The 16,534-nt window shown below is 45.3% G+C and overlaps 1 protein-coding gene across 2 annotated transcripts; it reads left to right on the forward strand.

Annotated features, from left to right (window-relative positions):
* The first annotated feature begins 1,783 nt into the window (after positions 1-1,783).
* On the forward strand, positions 1,784-12,414 carry ADPRH (ADP-ribosylarginine hydrolase). 2 transcript variants are annotated; one of them, XM_023214120.2, is made up of 4 exons: positions 1,784-1,905; positions 4,444-4,777; positions 8,745-9,105; positions 9,930-12,414. In XM_023214120.2, exons 2-4 carry the CDS (start codon positions 4,480-4,482, stop codon positions 10,342-10,344), a joined length of 1,074 nt encoding a protein of 357 aa, XP_023069888.1. In that variant the 5' UTR covers positions 1,784-1,905; positions 4,444-4,479; the 3' UTR covers positions 10,345-12,414. The 2 variants fall into 2 exon arrangements, with proteins under 2 accessions (XP_023069888.1, XP_023069878.1); XM_023214110.2 differs by having other exon boundaries at positions 1,875-2,259.
* Positions 12,415-16,534: the final 4,120 nt, after the last annotated feature.

Raw genomic sequence — 16,534 nt, forward strand, 5'->3', positions numbered from 1 at the left:
TGAGTTGTATCGGGATGCTTATTATTCGAAATGTCTCTTACTACGGAACTTGCTTTGACTGCATCCTCAGAGGCTGAAAATCTTTGATAGTTGAAAGAACGAAGGATGTGCCATCCCCAAATATGCCATATAATATATTGATTATTTTGAGTTGAAAACATTAAAGAAACTATAGTTTCAGAAAGGGTGCATAAAACTGAGGTCTGACCTGATAAGGCCTGACACTTAATTTGCCTCGCTTGCTTTTAGTCCCTTGTTTCTAGTCAATTTTAAAACCTGCATAGCTAAAAGTCACGTAGCTATACAATACATAACTAAATTCCACTTGCCTCCTTAGAGATAACTTCTCTGATAGGACACCATGGAAATGATTGCTTAAGTTATTTTTCAGGAACTTAGAATCAGTTCTTGACCAGTTCAAGCCACCAGCCCTTCATCTGGGCCTGCATGAGTGTCCAATGGGTGACCTTTTGACATCAGAAGGCCCAAAACTCCACCCTCAGATCATGCTAACATCGTGATTTTGTGAACATGTGTTCTATGAACAGCCATGAAGCTTGACTATGCTTGCTCAGATTACCAATTGCCTGTTTTCCTTACCTCATCTTTTTGGGCACCTTGGACCACCTTCCTCCCCTATCCTATAAGCATCCCTAAAATTCCATCTTTGGAAAGGCAGATTTGAGGGCTGTTCTGCAGTCTCCTGGCCTGGTTGCCTTGTGAATACGCCCTTTCTCTACTGCAAAACTCATGCACCTCAGTGATTGGCATACTGTGTGAAAGGCAAATGAACCTGGTTCCCTAACAGGAGCTGAACTATCTCTTCCTACATGTAGCCAGCAATAAAGATTCCTCTAGGAGAGGTATGTTCTCCACGCCAGAGTGAGAAAATAACCCTTATCACCAGAGATTTGGAACTGGAGGTGGCATTTGGACTGGAATAAGCATTCTTGCAAAGTAACCATTATCTTCCACCTGTTTTACACCCCACCCCCCAATGTATCTCCTAGGGGCTCCCCCAGAAATTTTTACCACCCTAGCCAGATTTTCTTTGTCCTGTCATTTCTTCTTTAATTTATCACTCTTTTTCTAAAAAGTATAAAAGCATCTTGCTTTGGCCACTTTCTTCAGGATTCAGTCTCTTAACATCCCCTTGTACATGTACAATTAATAAAATTTGTATACTTTTCTCTTGTTAATCTGCCTAGTGTCAATTTGGCTTCTAGATGCAGCTGATTAGCCCACTAAAAGCTAAAGGGCGTGGGGGGTTGAGGGTGATCTCTGCCTCCCTTACTGGTGAACTTGATTTTTGTAAACACTCAAAAGTCACTTAGGCTAGAGTTGGAGATGGAGATGGGGATTCACTGGGAAGGCCTCAAGAGAATGTTTTAAAGTAATGAAAATATTCCATATTTTGATTATGGTGTAAGGGCATTTCATTATATATAAATTAGATATCAATTTTTAAAAAAGCTCTCAGACCAAAGCTAGTCATTACAGCAAGAAAACAGGCATAGCAAATTTAAAACTTTGGAGAAATACATAGAATACTTGCATATGGTGATTCTGATTTGCTTTAAAAGTGGCATGATTAATGTATTTAGACAAAAATAATCTTCGTTTTTCTTTGCTTTTATTTACGATCAGGATAAAAGAATTCTACGCTGCTGCCAAATAAAAGACGAGCTAAAATTAACTAACTGGATCCTTAATAACCATTCTAAGAGGCAGATATTACTATCCCACTTTATGCGTGAAGGCCCAGAACCCGGGCAAGGGCGGCGCACTCAGTACGCGCTTCCAAGCATCTGGGCACACCCGGTCCACTACAGCCCTACAGAGTCGGACGTGAGCACCGGCGAAGGCGTCAGCCGGGTCTACGCCGGAGTCACTGACCACACCCGGGTGAGAACCGGCTTTCCGGTGCCGCCACATTGCGGGTACCAGGCTCCGGGCCCTTCAGAGCATTTGGGGCGGGTGACGGAGGTCCTGTCCATTCTCGCTTGGGTGCAGAAGAGCACGGCGGTGCCGGGAAGCCGCCTTGGAGGTTCCAAGATTAGCTCAAACTCCGCGCGGCCGAGCGCAGGTGCTGGGGCGCTCGCCGCCTCCACGCTGACCTGGCGACAGCCCCGGAACTCGGGGACCTGGCTCCGCCCCAGCCCGCGCCGTCGCCCACCGGCAGCAGCCAGGCCTCTTCCCCGGCCCCGGGAGCCCGCGCCGCGCCCTTCGCTCGCGCGTTCCAGTCCAGGCTACGAGCAGGTACCGCGCCCCGGCCCTCGGCCCCGCGCTCCCCTCCCCGGCCCCTGGCTGGCGGGGCCGTGAGGATTCCCAGTCTTGCAAAGCGTGAGAGGTTGTCAACCGTCCCGTTTCTCTCCAAAGCCGGGCATGGCCAGGAAGCAGTTGATCAGATCTTGGTTCTGAATGTATAGTTCGGGTACGAGAATGTGACCAGTGAAAGTTCAGAGGAGTTAAGGAATTACAGCGTTCTGAAAGCGAAGGTTAAAGGCAATTTATAAACGAAAAAAGATGCCGGTCTTCTTCCCCCATCCCAGCTTGCAACTCACAGAAGCACACATTAGGGTGGAGCCAGAAGGAATTACGGAAAGTACAATGAGGACATTGAGATGGAGGGTATGGGGGGTTAACAGCTAGTCTTCAGAAGCCAAGAAGCGGAGGTAGTGTCTGAAAATCACAGCGCAGGACGGAACTTCAGGGAGCCCATACCTCCCCACTCCCCCTCCAGTTTACAGATGGGGAAGCTGTGGTCCCGAGTGTCTGTTCTCCCACAACTCTGTCTCAGCAGAGTCAGGTCTAATAGCCCAGAACCTCAGTGCCTAAGCTTCACTGGAAATAATAAGCTACGTAAATAACATTTACAAATATCCTTTGTGAGCAGAAACAGCATTACCAGTAACTGAGTACTAGAACGCATCCGTCTTCGTCGTTTACTGCTTCTCCAGGGGTTCCCTAGCCTGCATTCCATGGACAACAGCAGTGCAGCTGCAGAAGCACTTCTGGAAGCCCCGTGACTTGAACTAGACCTTGAGTAAATAGGGTTTAGATAAGTGGAGGGGATGGAAAAGTTTCACCTGAGGGGAGAATGAGCTAGTCTGCCGGACCCTTATAAAAGTATTGGCCTGGATGGGATGGAGGGTTTTGACCTGAAAGCCACAGGGAGTAGGGAACCCTGGGGAATGGGCTGAAAGAGGGGGGCTTTTAGGAAATGCACCAACAGGGAAGCCAGCGCTTTACCAGGGATTTCATTCATGGTGGGTATATTATTAATCGAGATCCTAATTCTCTAGAAGCTAATCTTTTCTAAGAGAAGCAATATTTAAACGTTGCTATCGAAGGAAAGGTTGTGGGGATAAAATGTTCTAGTTCTAAAACAACACCCATTTTCCCTGGTTGTATATGAATAATATAAATACGTCAAAAATCAAGTTTACTATGTGCCAAGCACTCTAATAACTTATTTATTTATTTATTTATTTATTTTTTAATTTATTTGAGACAGAGTCTTGCTCTGTTGCCCAGGCTGGAGTGCAGTGGCACAATCTCGGCTCACTGCAACCTCTGCCTCCTGGGTTCCAGCGATTCTCCTGCCTCAGCCTCCCTAGTAGCTGGGGTTAGGCATGCACCATCATACTCAGCTAATTTTTGTATTTTTAGCAGAGATGGGGTTTCACCCTGTTGGCCAGGCTGGTCTCAATCTCCTGACCTCAGGTGATCCACCCACCTTGGCCTCCCAAAGTGCTGGGATTACAGGCATGAGCCACCGTGTCCAGCCAACTTTATGAAATTTAATTTGTTTATTCCTAACAACAAATCCAGGAGGTTGTTACTTTTTAAAATCAGTGCCATTTTACAAATGTGGAGGCTGAGGCACCCAGAGGTTGCCCAAGGTAAGAAACTCTGGGCTGAGGCTGAGTGGTGTGATGCCAAGTATCCTGGCTTGGCTGGAATCAGAAGATTTGGGTTCCAATACTTCCACTCCTCTTGTTTTGTGAATTTAGCTTATCTGAGCCTTCATTTTCTTATCTGTGAAATGCATACTGTAATCCCTCCCTACTAGTTTGACTTGCAGAATTTAGCGGGCTTACTACTCACCAAGAGGCAAGAGATATAGTTGTAGTTATAATGATAGACTTTGGAGTCAGATGGACCTATGTTAGGATCTCAGCCCTGCCACTTATTAGCTCTGTGACCTGAGACAAGTCACTGAACATTTCTGAAACTGCATTATCTCCATGATCCTCCACTTGCTCATACATAAAATGGGCTTTACTTTCTTCATAGAGCAGTGAGGAGGATTACATGAGATGCCCCTGATACAATGCCTACAAGTAGTGAGTGCTCAATAAAACATAGCTGGAGCTGTTGTTTTTTCTGATGCTTCTTCCTCCTCATCTTATTTCCTTTGTCTTAATTTCCCCCACGAAGACACCCTCTCCAGAGCCCAGCAAGTGTGAGGGACTGATGGAGAAGTATGTGGCTGCTATGGTGCTAAGTGCAGCTGGAGATTCCCTGGGGTACTACAATGGGAAGTGGGAGTTCCTCCAGGATGGGGAGAAGATACACCGGCAGTTGGCCCAGCTGGGCGGCTTGGATGCCCTAGACGTGGGAAGGTGGAGAGTTAGTGATGACACAGTGATGCACTTGGCCACAGCAGAAGCTCTTGTGGAAGCTGGGAAAGCCCCTAAGTTGACTCGACTGTATTACCTCCTTGCTAAGCATTACCAAGACTGCATGGAAGACATGGATGGACGGGCACCAGGTGAGCACAGCCGGTGGGAGGTGCAAGGAAGGCAAAGAATAAAACAGCCTCGAGGAAATCATTAACAATGTTGATGGAGATTTAAATAACAAAGAGACAATAGTGTTTCTAAATGTGATAAAAATAGAAACAACAGCATGGTAGTGGCTCATACCTGTAATTCCAGCTCTTTGGGAAGCGAAGGTGAGAGAATCACTTGAGCCCAGGAGTTCAAGACCAGCCTGAGCAATATACTGAGACCCTATCTCTAGAATGGGGTAGCCAATCCCTGTTCTAGAGACAGCTACTGGTCCATGGCCTGTTAGAAACTGGGCCACACAGCAGGAAGTGAACGATGGGCGAAGGAGCATCATCACCTGAGCTCTGCCCCCATCAGATCAGTGGCGCATTAGATTCTCATAGGAGCCTGAACCCTGTTGTGAACTGCACATGTGAGGGATCTAGATTGTGGGCTTCTTATGAGAATCTAATGTCTGATGATCTGTGGGGTAACAGTTTTGTCCCAAAAGCTCCCCCAACCAACCCCGTCCATGGAAAAATTATCTTCTGTAAAACCGGTTGCTGGTGCCAAAAAGGTTGGGGACTACCACTCCAGAAAAAAATTTTAAAACATTAGCCAGGTGTTGTGGCACATACCTGTAGTCCCAGCTGCTTGAGAGGCTGAGGTAGGAGGATTGCTTGAGCCCAGGAGGTCGAGGCTGCAGTGAGTTGGGATCATGCCACTGCGTTCCAGCCTGAGTGACAGAGCAAGACCCTGACTCTAACAAATAAAGAAATAAATAGAACCTAAATCTCTCATAATTAATTAAGCTGACACATTTGCAACCATTTAAAGTTATTCAGGGTGACTGTAGTCAATAACAATGTATTGTACATTTCAAAATAACCAAGAGAGTAAATTTCAAATAAATCGACACAAAAAAATAAGTGAGGCAATAGATATGCTAATTAGCTTGATTTGATCATCCCACGTTGTTTACATATATCAAATCATCACATTATACCAAATAAATATATGTAATTATGATTTGTCAATTAACATATTAATAAAAATTTAAAATTTGCAAATAATATTTACTAATACTGAAAGGTATTATTATACACCAATAGGTTATAAAATAATATGTATGTTACGAAGCTACCATCCTTTAAAAAATAGGTCTTGTGGGGCCACGTGCTGTGGCTTACACCTGTAATCCCAACACTTTGAAAGGCCGAGGCGAGAGGATTGCTTGAGTCCAGGAGTTTGAGACCAGCCTGGTCAACATAGCAAAAGCCCATTTAAAAAAAAATTTTTTTTTGAATGGCCAGTTGTAGTAGCAGACACCCATAGTCCTAGCTCCTCAGGAGGCTGAGATGGGAGGCTTGCTTGAACCCAGGAGGTCCAGGCGGCAGTAAGCCATGATCGCACTACTGCACTCCACCCTGGGTGACAGAGTGAGTAAGACCCTGTCTCTAAAAACAATTTTTTTTTTTTTGAGATGGAGTCTGACTCTGTTGCCCAGGCTGGAGTGCAGTGGCACAATCTCGGCTCACTGCAACCTCTGCCTCCCAGGTTCAAGCGATTCTCCTGCCCCAGCCTCCCATGTAACTGGGATTTCAGGCGTGCACCACCGTGCCTGGCTAATTCTTGTATTTTTAGTAGAGAAGGGGTTTCACCACGTTGGCCAGGCTGACCTCGAACTCCTGACCTCAGTTGATCCCTCTGCCTCAGCCTCCCAAAGTGCTGGGATTACAGGCATGAGTCACCATGCCCAGCCAAAAAAAAAAATTTTTTTTTTTAAATAGATATGTATTTCTGTGTTGAGAAAGGTCTTGAAGAACATGTACAAAGATTACTAATTATATTTGGGTGATGGGAGTATTTATAGTTTTTTATTTTTACTTATTTGTATTTCTAAGTTTTCTGTGATGAGTAAGTAAAAAGAAAAATGCATATTTTTTATTTTTAAAGAAAAATGCGGCTGGGCACAGTGGCTCATGCCTGTAATCCCAGCACTTTGGGAGGCCAAGGCAGGCGAATCACCTGAGGTCAGGAGTTCGAGACTAGCCTGACCAACATGGTGAAACCCTGTCTCTACTAAAAATAAAAAAATTAGCTGGGTGTGATGGTGCACGCCTGTAATCCCAGCTACCTAGGAGGCTGAGGCAGGAGAATCGCTTGAACCCTGGAGGCAGAGGTTGCAGTGAGCCAAGATCACGCCATTGGACTCCAGCCTGGGCGACAGAGTGAGACCCTATGTCAAGAAAAAAAAAATGCAAACGGTTTTCTAGAGACTTCTGGCCACAGGTTTGCTCACAAGTGGTTCTTGCCCACTTCGGCAACTTGTCACAGCCACTTGGGCCACCAGGTGATTTTCTCTGGCCCATCTGACCTACCTCTCCTATTTGAGGCTACTAGGGCTGCCATAACAAAATGGCATGGATTGAGTGGCTGAAACAATGGAAATTTATCTCTCACAGCTCTGGAAGCTGGAATCCAAGTCAGGGTATTGACAGGCTTGCTTTCTTCTGAGGCCTCTCTCTTTGGCTTGCAGATGGCTGCCTCCTCGCTGTGTCTTCACATGGTCTTTCCTCTGTGTGCATGCATCCCTGGTGTTTGTGTGTGTCCGCATTCCTCTTCATATAAGGACACCAGGCAGATTAGATTAGGGCCTACCCTAAAGGCCACATTTTAGCTTAATCAACTCTTTAAAGGCGGCCCTATCTCCAAATCTAGGTACTTAGAGCTACAGCATTTGAATTGGGGGGACTCAATTCAGCACAACACCTCCTGATGAAAGCTTCCCACCACCATACCAAGGGGTCCCTGTCACCCCAAAGATTGGCTTGAGATGCCAATCTCTGTTTATTCTTTCTTGGCGTCTGATAGCTCATCAGTTTAGCAAGTGGAAACTTTTTTTGTCCACCTGTGCCATCCATGAACAGTGTTGTGAATACACTGACTAGTAAAGGAACAGCAGTGCCACACTCCATCGTATGTTGCTGCCATCGCTTGGCTCGCATGTGTGTTCACAGGTCTCCAGTAGGACAGGTCAGGGGGACAAGCCTGCTTACATCACTGCCATGAGGGGACAGCCAAGGCCCAGAGGTTCAGTGACTCATCAAAGACACATTGTTTCCCTGAATCCACTGCTCCTCATCTGAGCCCAGGGCTTCACTCTAGAATTTTTGGCCTCTTTCTCTCTTTTTGATATTCAGAAACTCCAATTGTGAGGTTTTTGTTTTTTGTTTTTTGGGTTTTTCTTTTGAGACGGAGTCTCACTCTGTTGCCCAGGCTGGGGTGCAGTGGCACGATCTCGACTCACTGCAACCTCTGCCTCCCGGGTTCAAGCAATTTTCCTGCCTCAGCCTCCCAAATAGCTGGGACTACAGGCACGTGCCACCACGCCCGGCTAATTTTTTGTATTTGTAGTAGAGATGGAGTTTCACCGTGTTAGTCAGGATGGTCTCAATCTGCTGACCTTGTGATCTGCCTGCCTTGATCTCCCAAAGTGCTGGGACTACAGGCATGAGCCACTGCTCCCGGCCTAATTGTAAGGTTCTTACTGGACTCCATAAGGGATTGGGCTTTGGAGTCCCATGGATTTTACCCAGCCGTTAACTAGCTGCTTATGTGATTTTGAAGAAGTTTCTTAATCTCTGAGTTTAAAATACTTATTTACTTAAAAAAGAGAACAATATACTTATTTCTTAAATTTGTTGTGATGTCTCAGTGATGACTGGTAAAGATTCCAAGGGTCCCTATATGAGTCTGTTGCTTTTATTAGTGTTACCTTGCCAAGGGTTATACATAAAGAAAGGCACATTGTTGGGTGGGGTTTGGAGTTTTGGGGCATTCATCATCATATTTTTTGGCTCTCCCTTTCCATCAAAAATACTTGGAGACAGAGTTTAGTTATTTATTCCTGCTGGGGCCTTTGCTTTGGTTATGCTAACCCCCATCCCTTATCCGACTCTTCCCCAGGTAATGCCTCGATGCACAACGCCATGCAGCTGAAGCCCGGCAAGCCCAATGGCTGGAGAATTCCCTTCAACAGCCATGAGGGCGGCTGTGGGGCCGCCATGCGGGCCATGTGCATCGGTCTCAGGTTCCCACACCATAGCCAGCTGGACACACTGATCCAAGTGAGCATCGAGAGCGGTCGGATGACCCACCACCACCCAACAGGCTACCTGGGGGCCCTTGCGTCTGCTCTTTTTACAGCCTATGCTGTGAATGCCAGACCACCCTTGCAGTGGGGAAAAGGACTGATGGAGCTGCTACCAGAAGCTAAAAAGTACATTGTCCAATCAGGCTACTTTGTAGAGGAAAATCTTCAACACTGGTGAGTCTGTAGGTGCATGCCCTGTTCAAACATGGTTGAATCTGTGTGTGCACATCCACCTGCACATATGTATCTTGTATTCAGAGATCACAGCAACCCTCATGGTTTTCACCGCCCAGCCCCCTTTCTACCAATCTGCTAAGGATTTCAAGTTCCTTTCCAGTAATGATTGTACAAAGTAGCCAAGTGGGTACCTCAATGAATAGGGCAGCTGTGGTGTTTCCTTCTTACACAGGGATCCTGTCGTTTTTATGGCTCTCCTATGCTGCCATGAATTTTCATGCCTATTTCCTACTTTCCTGAAATTTGCTTTTTCAGTGTTGTCTTGGTACGTACACAAATAATATTTTGAAATCCTTGGTTAAAATGCCAGAGACAGGTTTTTCCACTAGCTCACTAATAAGTGGTAAGGCCACATCTTCCCCTTCTTGTGAGTTCACTTCACATTCTCTTTCTTAGAATAAAAAGAGGCTTTCTGCTGAAGTCACCCACAGTTGTGATGTCCTGAAGTTCCCCCTTGAAAGGTCATTACTCTCCACCCTCCCAGGAAAAACAAACCTTTATTTCCTACCCTTTAACATGATATGTATCTCTTTATTTAGCAACCGGATCAATGCCTTATTTATGTAGATCCTTATGAAAAATGTATTGAATGAATGGTACTTACATAGAAATAATTTTAATGTTTAAATAGTTTAAGATATTACTGCAAGAAGCCGAAGTTATGTTGGATTTTCCTCTGTTCATACATCCATCTGGTGTTTTTTGTTATGACTTTTCACCTTATTTTTTTCAACTGACTCTAGATTTTTTCCTTTCTACAGGTCCTACTTCCAGACCAAATGGGAAAATTACCTAAAACTTAGAGGGATTTTGGATGGAGAATCAGCCCCTACCTTCCCCGAGCCCTTTGGTGTGAAGGAGAGGGATCAGTTCTATACCTCCCTGAGCTACTCTGGCTGGGGTGGCAGCAGTGGGCACGATGCCCCCATGATTGCCTACGATGCTGTCCTTGCTGCGGGAGACTCCTGGAAGGAGCTTGCCCACCGAGCCTTTTTCCATGGTGGAGACAGTGATTCTACAGCTGCCATTGCTGGCTGCTGGTGGGGAGTTATGTATGGTTTTAAAGGAGTGAGTCCTTCCAACTACGAGAAACTAGAATACAGAAACCGGCTGGAAGAGACAGCTAGGGCTTTATATTCTCTCGGGTCAAAAGAAGACACTGTAATTTCCCTTTAGGAGATGTGATGTTCATTTCTGATGGATTCTTCTTTTGTGTATTTCTTTTTCTGCGATTTCTTTTCACTTTTTCCAAAGTCAAGAGTCTTAACCTTGTACTCAGGGAATTTTGAGATAACAAGTCCCTTGGGCACCTTGAGCTCAGTTTTTTCAGGCTCATCCTGTTCTTCCAGAATCTATCCCTGTTCTTACACTGAAGAGTCTTTTAGCTCAGTTGATGGAGTCAGTGTCTCCCAACCAAAAAATCTCATAACCTCATATTTGAGTCTTCATTTTCATCATGTACTTGTTCTAAAAGTTTTTTCTGTTTGTCTCAAGTTGGGTTCCCACAAAGTGGACTTTGAGACAAACATCAGAATGCAAGCAGTTTATCTGGGAGATGATTCCAGGAAATACCGATATGAGAATGGGGAAATGAAACCAGGAAGGGAAGGGAGCTAGTACCGGGTATGTCAATGAGCAGGTTTCCACTGTGGGCAGCTGGCACTCTGCCATCTGAGTCCTCTGCCTAAAGCAGTCCTCAGAACTGTCCCATTTGAAGAGCAAGCAAACCTGGGGTATCTGTCCACCGACTTCCATCTGACACTGCTTGAGGACCACTGCCAGGGATGCTAACTCCCTGGTACTTCTTGGCTTGCCCTTTGAACAAACCAAACCTGAGTGTCTTCAGGTAAAGACTCAGAGATACTTGCAGGGGCAAGCTGTAAGGGGCATGGGAACAGTGAGGGATATATGTGGGGTCCTAACAATATCTGCTAGGCTGGGCTACTTCCTAAATATACTCTAAATCTATCACCTCTATTACCTTCTTGCCCTGAGGATTTTTCAGCTGGATTTCTGCAAGCCAAGCTACTCAAGTCTGGGACATGCTGCTGCTCTGAGCTGCTCTCAGTACTTTCCTCATCATGGCAGTTAACATGTTACAAATTTTGTTATTGTCTATTTGCTTGTTTGTATTATTTCTAGACAGAACCTAGCACAGTGCTTGGGCAGCCAATAGGCATTAATCAGTATCTATTGAGTGTTATGAACTAGCCTCCTAGCTCGTGCTTCCCTCATTACCCTCCAGAGTTATGTTTACGAATAACAAATTGAGCATGCTAAACTAATCATGGTCTAATCATGTTCCAATGAATACATCACCCTTTCTTTATTTCTTGATGCTCTTCCCAATCCTTGTCTACCTGATAATAAATTCTTACTTGTCCTTCAAGACCCAACTCAGATAGATAGAGCTTCCTGGGTGAAACCTGCTCTGATTGTTCAGGCACTTGGCCACCTTCTCTTCACTCCTCCCACAACCTTCTGTCCTGGCCTTGTCACTACATCAATCCTGTTATGTGGTGCTGTGTGTCTTCTGAGTCAGTCCTAGGCACAGGCTGTCCATCTGGGAAATGAGATGCCATCATCACGTTCATTTGGTCACCCTCAGTCCAGCCAGTGGGCTTACTCTCATTTGGCCTATTCTCAGGGGTGGGAAGGAAGAGCGTCTCCTCCTTCTCCTTTTGAGAAAACCACAGAACTATGACTCTCATGACTTTTCCTTTGTGAAATCCCTGGTTTTCAGCTGGGAGTGGTGGGGAAATGAGGTCTGATGATAGCTGTCCTGCCACCTTCTAGTTCGTCCCATAGGAATATTTTTCCAAGTCCTTCAAGCCTTTTTAGAACGTGGTGGAGGAGGGTTGTGTGCGTCGCAGGGGGTAGGGGTTAGGGGATGCAGGGAGGATCTTAGCATTTGTTGTTTTCTAGTGCAGGGCTTTAGCCACAATTGTAAACAACAGGAAAACGCTCTTTAGGGATCCTATTAGATTTGCTTTGCTGATTGTCACTCTTTATCACAGGCACATTTCAAAAAGAGGTTAGACTTTCAGACTTCTTTTTTCTCAAACCTCAAAACCTCCACCCCAGACTTCACTCTCAACTGGTGACTTTGCTTCCTTGTGTGTGTGTGTGTGTGTGTGTGTGTCAGAGAAAGAGAGAGAGAAGGGAGGATGAGAACGAATGGGGGAAAGAGATAAACTTTATGCATAACGTTAGGGTAAATCAATAAAGATGGTCTGACACATTGTATGAATTTGCCATTCTTATCAAGTTAATCTATGTGTATTGCACAACAGAGGAGGTCATATGTGACCTTTCAAATGATACTTTTTGGACCTGCTGTGTGATGCCGTTTCATTTGCTTTCTTTGTTAGCCAAGATTGCTACATGTTGTCTAGAAGTCTTGGCAATAGTTGTTTTTTTGTTTGCTTGTTTTGTTTGTTGTTTTAGATCTACAAAATTAGCATTGACCTCATTCACCCTTCTTCAAGATTCTCCAGCCACAACATTCTTCATTTATTCTTCTTTCTGTACTTCTCTGGAGTGAGTAAACTTGCATCTTTTCCAAACAGCCACTGAGCTACTAGGACATTGAGGGGAAGGAATGGGGACTAACTTCACAATCCAACCGGCCTCCTGGGCCAGCTCCTCAACAGTGGCTGCCTGGGGTCAGGCTGAGGACCCACAGGTTATTTAGATGGGACTGGGGAGCAGCCTACCATCATTTGTTTTACTCTTTGGGCTTGGCGTTGGGAAGAGTAACTCCTAGGGAGTAGGGGAGGCTCTTTCCATTTGGGGAAGGATAAAGAAGAGAGGAAGAGAATATTGCTGTGTGTCAGATCATTCACAACAACCCATGAATAGATGAAGAAATTGGGCTCAGAGAGGTTGCCATCTGTCCAAAGTCACTCAGGATGAGATGGAGCTGTGGTTTAAAACCAGGTCTGTTTCTCGCACAAAGGATGGAACCAAACCAAGGTGCTTTTCCCAGTCTCATGCAGCACTCACACTTCTGACACCCAAAGGTGTGGGAGTTGTTTCTCCACGCACCAAGCAAGTGTCTAACAGACACCAAGTGGGTGTCCTCTAATTCAATTCTGATGGTATCTTCTGGATGATAGCATCACATTCCACAAGTTAAGGCACAAGACTGCCTCTCCTCACCCACACCACTGCTTCAGATGTTGACCACAAGTCCCAGGCTCTGGCCTGTGCTTCTGACCAACCAGCTGTAAATCAGGGTTCCCACAAAACCCTCCTCAGGTTTGATTAATCTGATGGAGTGGCTCACAGAACTCAGGAAAAACACTTAGTTTACTGGTTTGTTAAAGGATATTACAAAGGCTACAAATGTCTAGCCAGTTGGAAGAGATGCACAGGGCAAAGCATGTGGGAAGGGGTGTGGAGCTTCAGTGACCTCTCCAGGTATACCACCCTTTGGGAAGCTCCATGGGTTCAGCTGTCCAAACCCAGTTCTTTTAGGTTTTTATGGAGGTTTATTGTGTTGGCATGATTGACTAAACCATTGGCCATTCGGAATCACCTCAGCCTTTAAGCTCCCACCCCTCCCTGCGGGTCATGAGGTGGGTGAGGACAAAAGTTGCAACCCTCTAATCACATGATTGATCTCTCCGGCAACAAGTCCCCATCCGGAGGCTATCCAGGAGCCCACCAAAAAGTCCTCTCACTAGAACAAAAGATGCTCCTCTCACCCAGGAAATATCAAGGGATTTAGGAGTTCTGTGCCAGGAACCAGGGTCAAAGACCAAATATTTGAACAAAAGATTAGCACCCCTATCTACAAGGGTTTTAGCAGCTCTGCATCAGAAACTCAGGGCTAGAGACCAAATACATATTTCTTACTATATCATCATAGCACAGTCTTTAAAGCCCATTTTCTTTGTACACATTCTACTACACTCTAATTGTTAGCTGTTTAAGTATTAGAAAATCATTCCTTAGAGTCAAAATGGTGTAATATGGTGACAGTGTAAGCCTGTGCTGTCTTCACCTTCCTACAATTAAGTGGTGATGTCAAGAGGAAAGACTAGGTGTGGGTTTGAGATCCACATTTGGCAGCAGGGGTAGGGAAGGGACAGAGTGAACCCAGGAAAAATTGTGAAGTGGGCAGAGAATCTTCACTCTCCTCTCAGGCTTTTTCCCCTTCTCAGGTAGTTCCCCCACCTCTGCACTCATTTTGCTCCTTAGCCACAGTGGAGACCCCATCCAATGCTTCGGACATGATCTAGACTTAACTGTTCACACTGTGGTTGGTTATATCTGTCTCCACTTGCCAAGGTCCTTCACCTGTGTGGGCCTTGAGGTCGTTGTCTCTACCAACTGGTGGCCTCAGGCAAGTGACCCCTCTCAGGGTGTTTGAGCTTGGAGCCCCTGGACTTTCAATACTAACACCCAAAGAACATGAGTCTAAAATGGGGTTGTCTGACTTGGAGATAAGAGCAAAGAAAGAATCTTTTGGTCTCCCAATCTACAGAGCTGTGGATAGAAACATGTACTTACTAATAGAGAGCCATGCTTCAAAGCAGTGTTTCTTATCATTTTGGCTGGTATATGGACCACCCTCCTCCCCATTGTCAACGCCAGCAGGTGAAAGTGACACGGTCCATCTGTCGGCTCACTTCAGGGGCTGGCTGTGTCTTCTTCTATATCTTCCTTCTAAAATACACTTTCTGTTGGAGACTGCTCTAGTGGAGGTGACATTCTGGGGTGAGGTGGACTCTCTGCTGTCCCTTATTCCACCAGCCCTGAATCCAGGAGACCTAAGAGAAGGGTGCTCTGAAGGTGTGAATTTTTTCCTTGTTGCAGGAACATGGTAATTGCTATGTAATTAGGACTAAGAAAAGGCATGCTCTGTGATCTTTTCCAGAGAGCCACCATTGAAACCTGGCTCTGCCACCAGATGCCTCCCAGCCTCAGGTTGCTCAGGACTAATGTAAGTTGAGGCTAATAATGCCCACCTTGAGAGTATGGTGAGAATGAGAGTAGGTAGCATGAATTCAGCAGAAAGGATAAGGATCTGTTGCTAGTGGTAGTTTTTCAAATTCAAATCCGTGCTCTGTCACTTTGTGTAGCCTTGGGCAAGTTATTAAACCTTGCACTGCCTGTTTCTGCACATGGAAAATGGGGTTAATAATAGTATCTACCTTGTGGGATTGTTGTACATTTTACACAGCGTAGTATCTAGCATATAATAAGCAGTTAAACAAAAAATGGAAAAAGATATGTTAACATATACTAGCTATATATTACTGGTGGCTTTTAAAAAGTGTATCTAGTGTCTTCTTTTTACCAAGCTGTCATGAAATGAGAGACCCAGGGAAATTCCCAGACAACCACCTCCAGCCAGTTTCTTCTGTCATGTGGGAAACTTTTGACACAACCCCGGGTGCTCACAGGGCTTTCTTTCCCTTCAACCTCACGGTACTTCCTTGCCATAATGCACACCCAAAGACAAGCCCTTGAAGTTCACAATTTTACTTTGAAGTTAAGTGATCTCAGAGAATAAACACTAAACCATTGAATTTTAGTATCAAACTGTCATTTTAAAGCTACAAATAATTTTCAGCCCTCTCAACAGTTGCAAGCTTGGCATCACCGGTGGGGTACACGGCTTCTCTGTTCTGGCAAAGCCACAAGTGACCTTTTTGTCTCGGCTAATATAAAGCCGGTCTCTACTTATTCTTTCTGGAAAAACAGAGACAGAACATAGATGTTTTTAAATCGAGGCTAAAATAATGTGGTTTGGCGTATTAGGGGCATGAAATGTTCTCTTTCTCCATAAGGTTTTAGACTGTCCTGCGTGAAAAGCGGGTTCACTGTGATTTGTCTGAGTCTTGGGAGACAGAATACCTATGCACACAACAAGTTACAGGAATCTGGCTTGTTACTTACAGCTAGAAGCAGACAACAGAAGCCTGAAATTCATGTGAGCCAGTCCCCCAAGGCTTAGGAAAGCTGCCTGGGGCACACGGAGCCTCATCTGCACATGCCCACTTGCACCACAGCTGAGGACCCCCAGGAAGGCAGCCCACCCTGGGTTTTATACTCAAGGGAAACAAGAATCACTGAGCTAAAGCATTGAAGGATATCGTGTAGTGGGGGGACTGGAACAGATCCCAGGATGTTGGATTCCCAGCACATTCTACAGTTATTCTTGAGAACTATAAGCCAGAAAACTGAAAGAACTGGGCCCAGTCCAAGACCTTGAAAACTGTCCTTCACTATACTTGTATTTTATGACTTGTTCTGAGAAGGTGCATGTGTGTGTGCGTGCGTGCGTGTACCCATGTTCACATGCAGGACATATAGGACAGCAGGAGTGGAGAGACTCCATAATCGTGCTCTTCAC

The sequence above is a fragment of the Piliocolobus tephrosceles genome, chromosome 2 (genome assembly GCF_002776525.5).
Source record: "Piliocolobus tephrosceles isolate RC106 chromosome 2, ASM277652v3, whole genome shotgun sequence".
Taxonomy (NCBI): domain Eukaryota; kingdom Metazoa; phylum Chordata; class Mammalia; order Primates; family Cercopithecidae; genus Piliocolobus; species Piliocolobus tephrosceles.

Excerpts from the sequence above, each read along its gene's own strand:
- ADPRH (XM_023214120.2), top strand. The coding sequence starts at position 4,480 with ATGGAGAAGTATGTGGCTGCTATGGTGCTAAGTGCAGCTGGAGATTCC. Across the intron at positions 4,778-8,744 it reads CATGGATGGACGGGCACCAG|GTAATGCCTCGATGCACAAC; the intron begins GTGAGCACAGCC and ends ACTCTTCCCCAG. Across the intron at positions 9,106-9,929 it reads GAGGAAAATCTTCAACACTG|GTCCTACTTCCAGACCAAAT; the intron begins GTGAGTCTGTAG and ends TCCTTTCTACAG.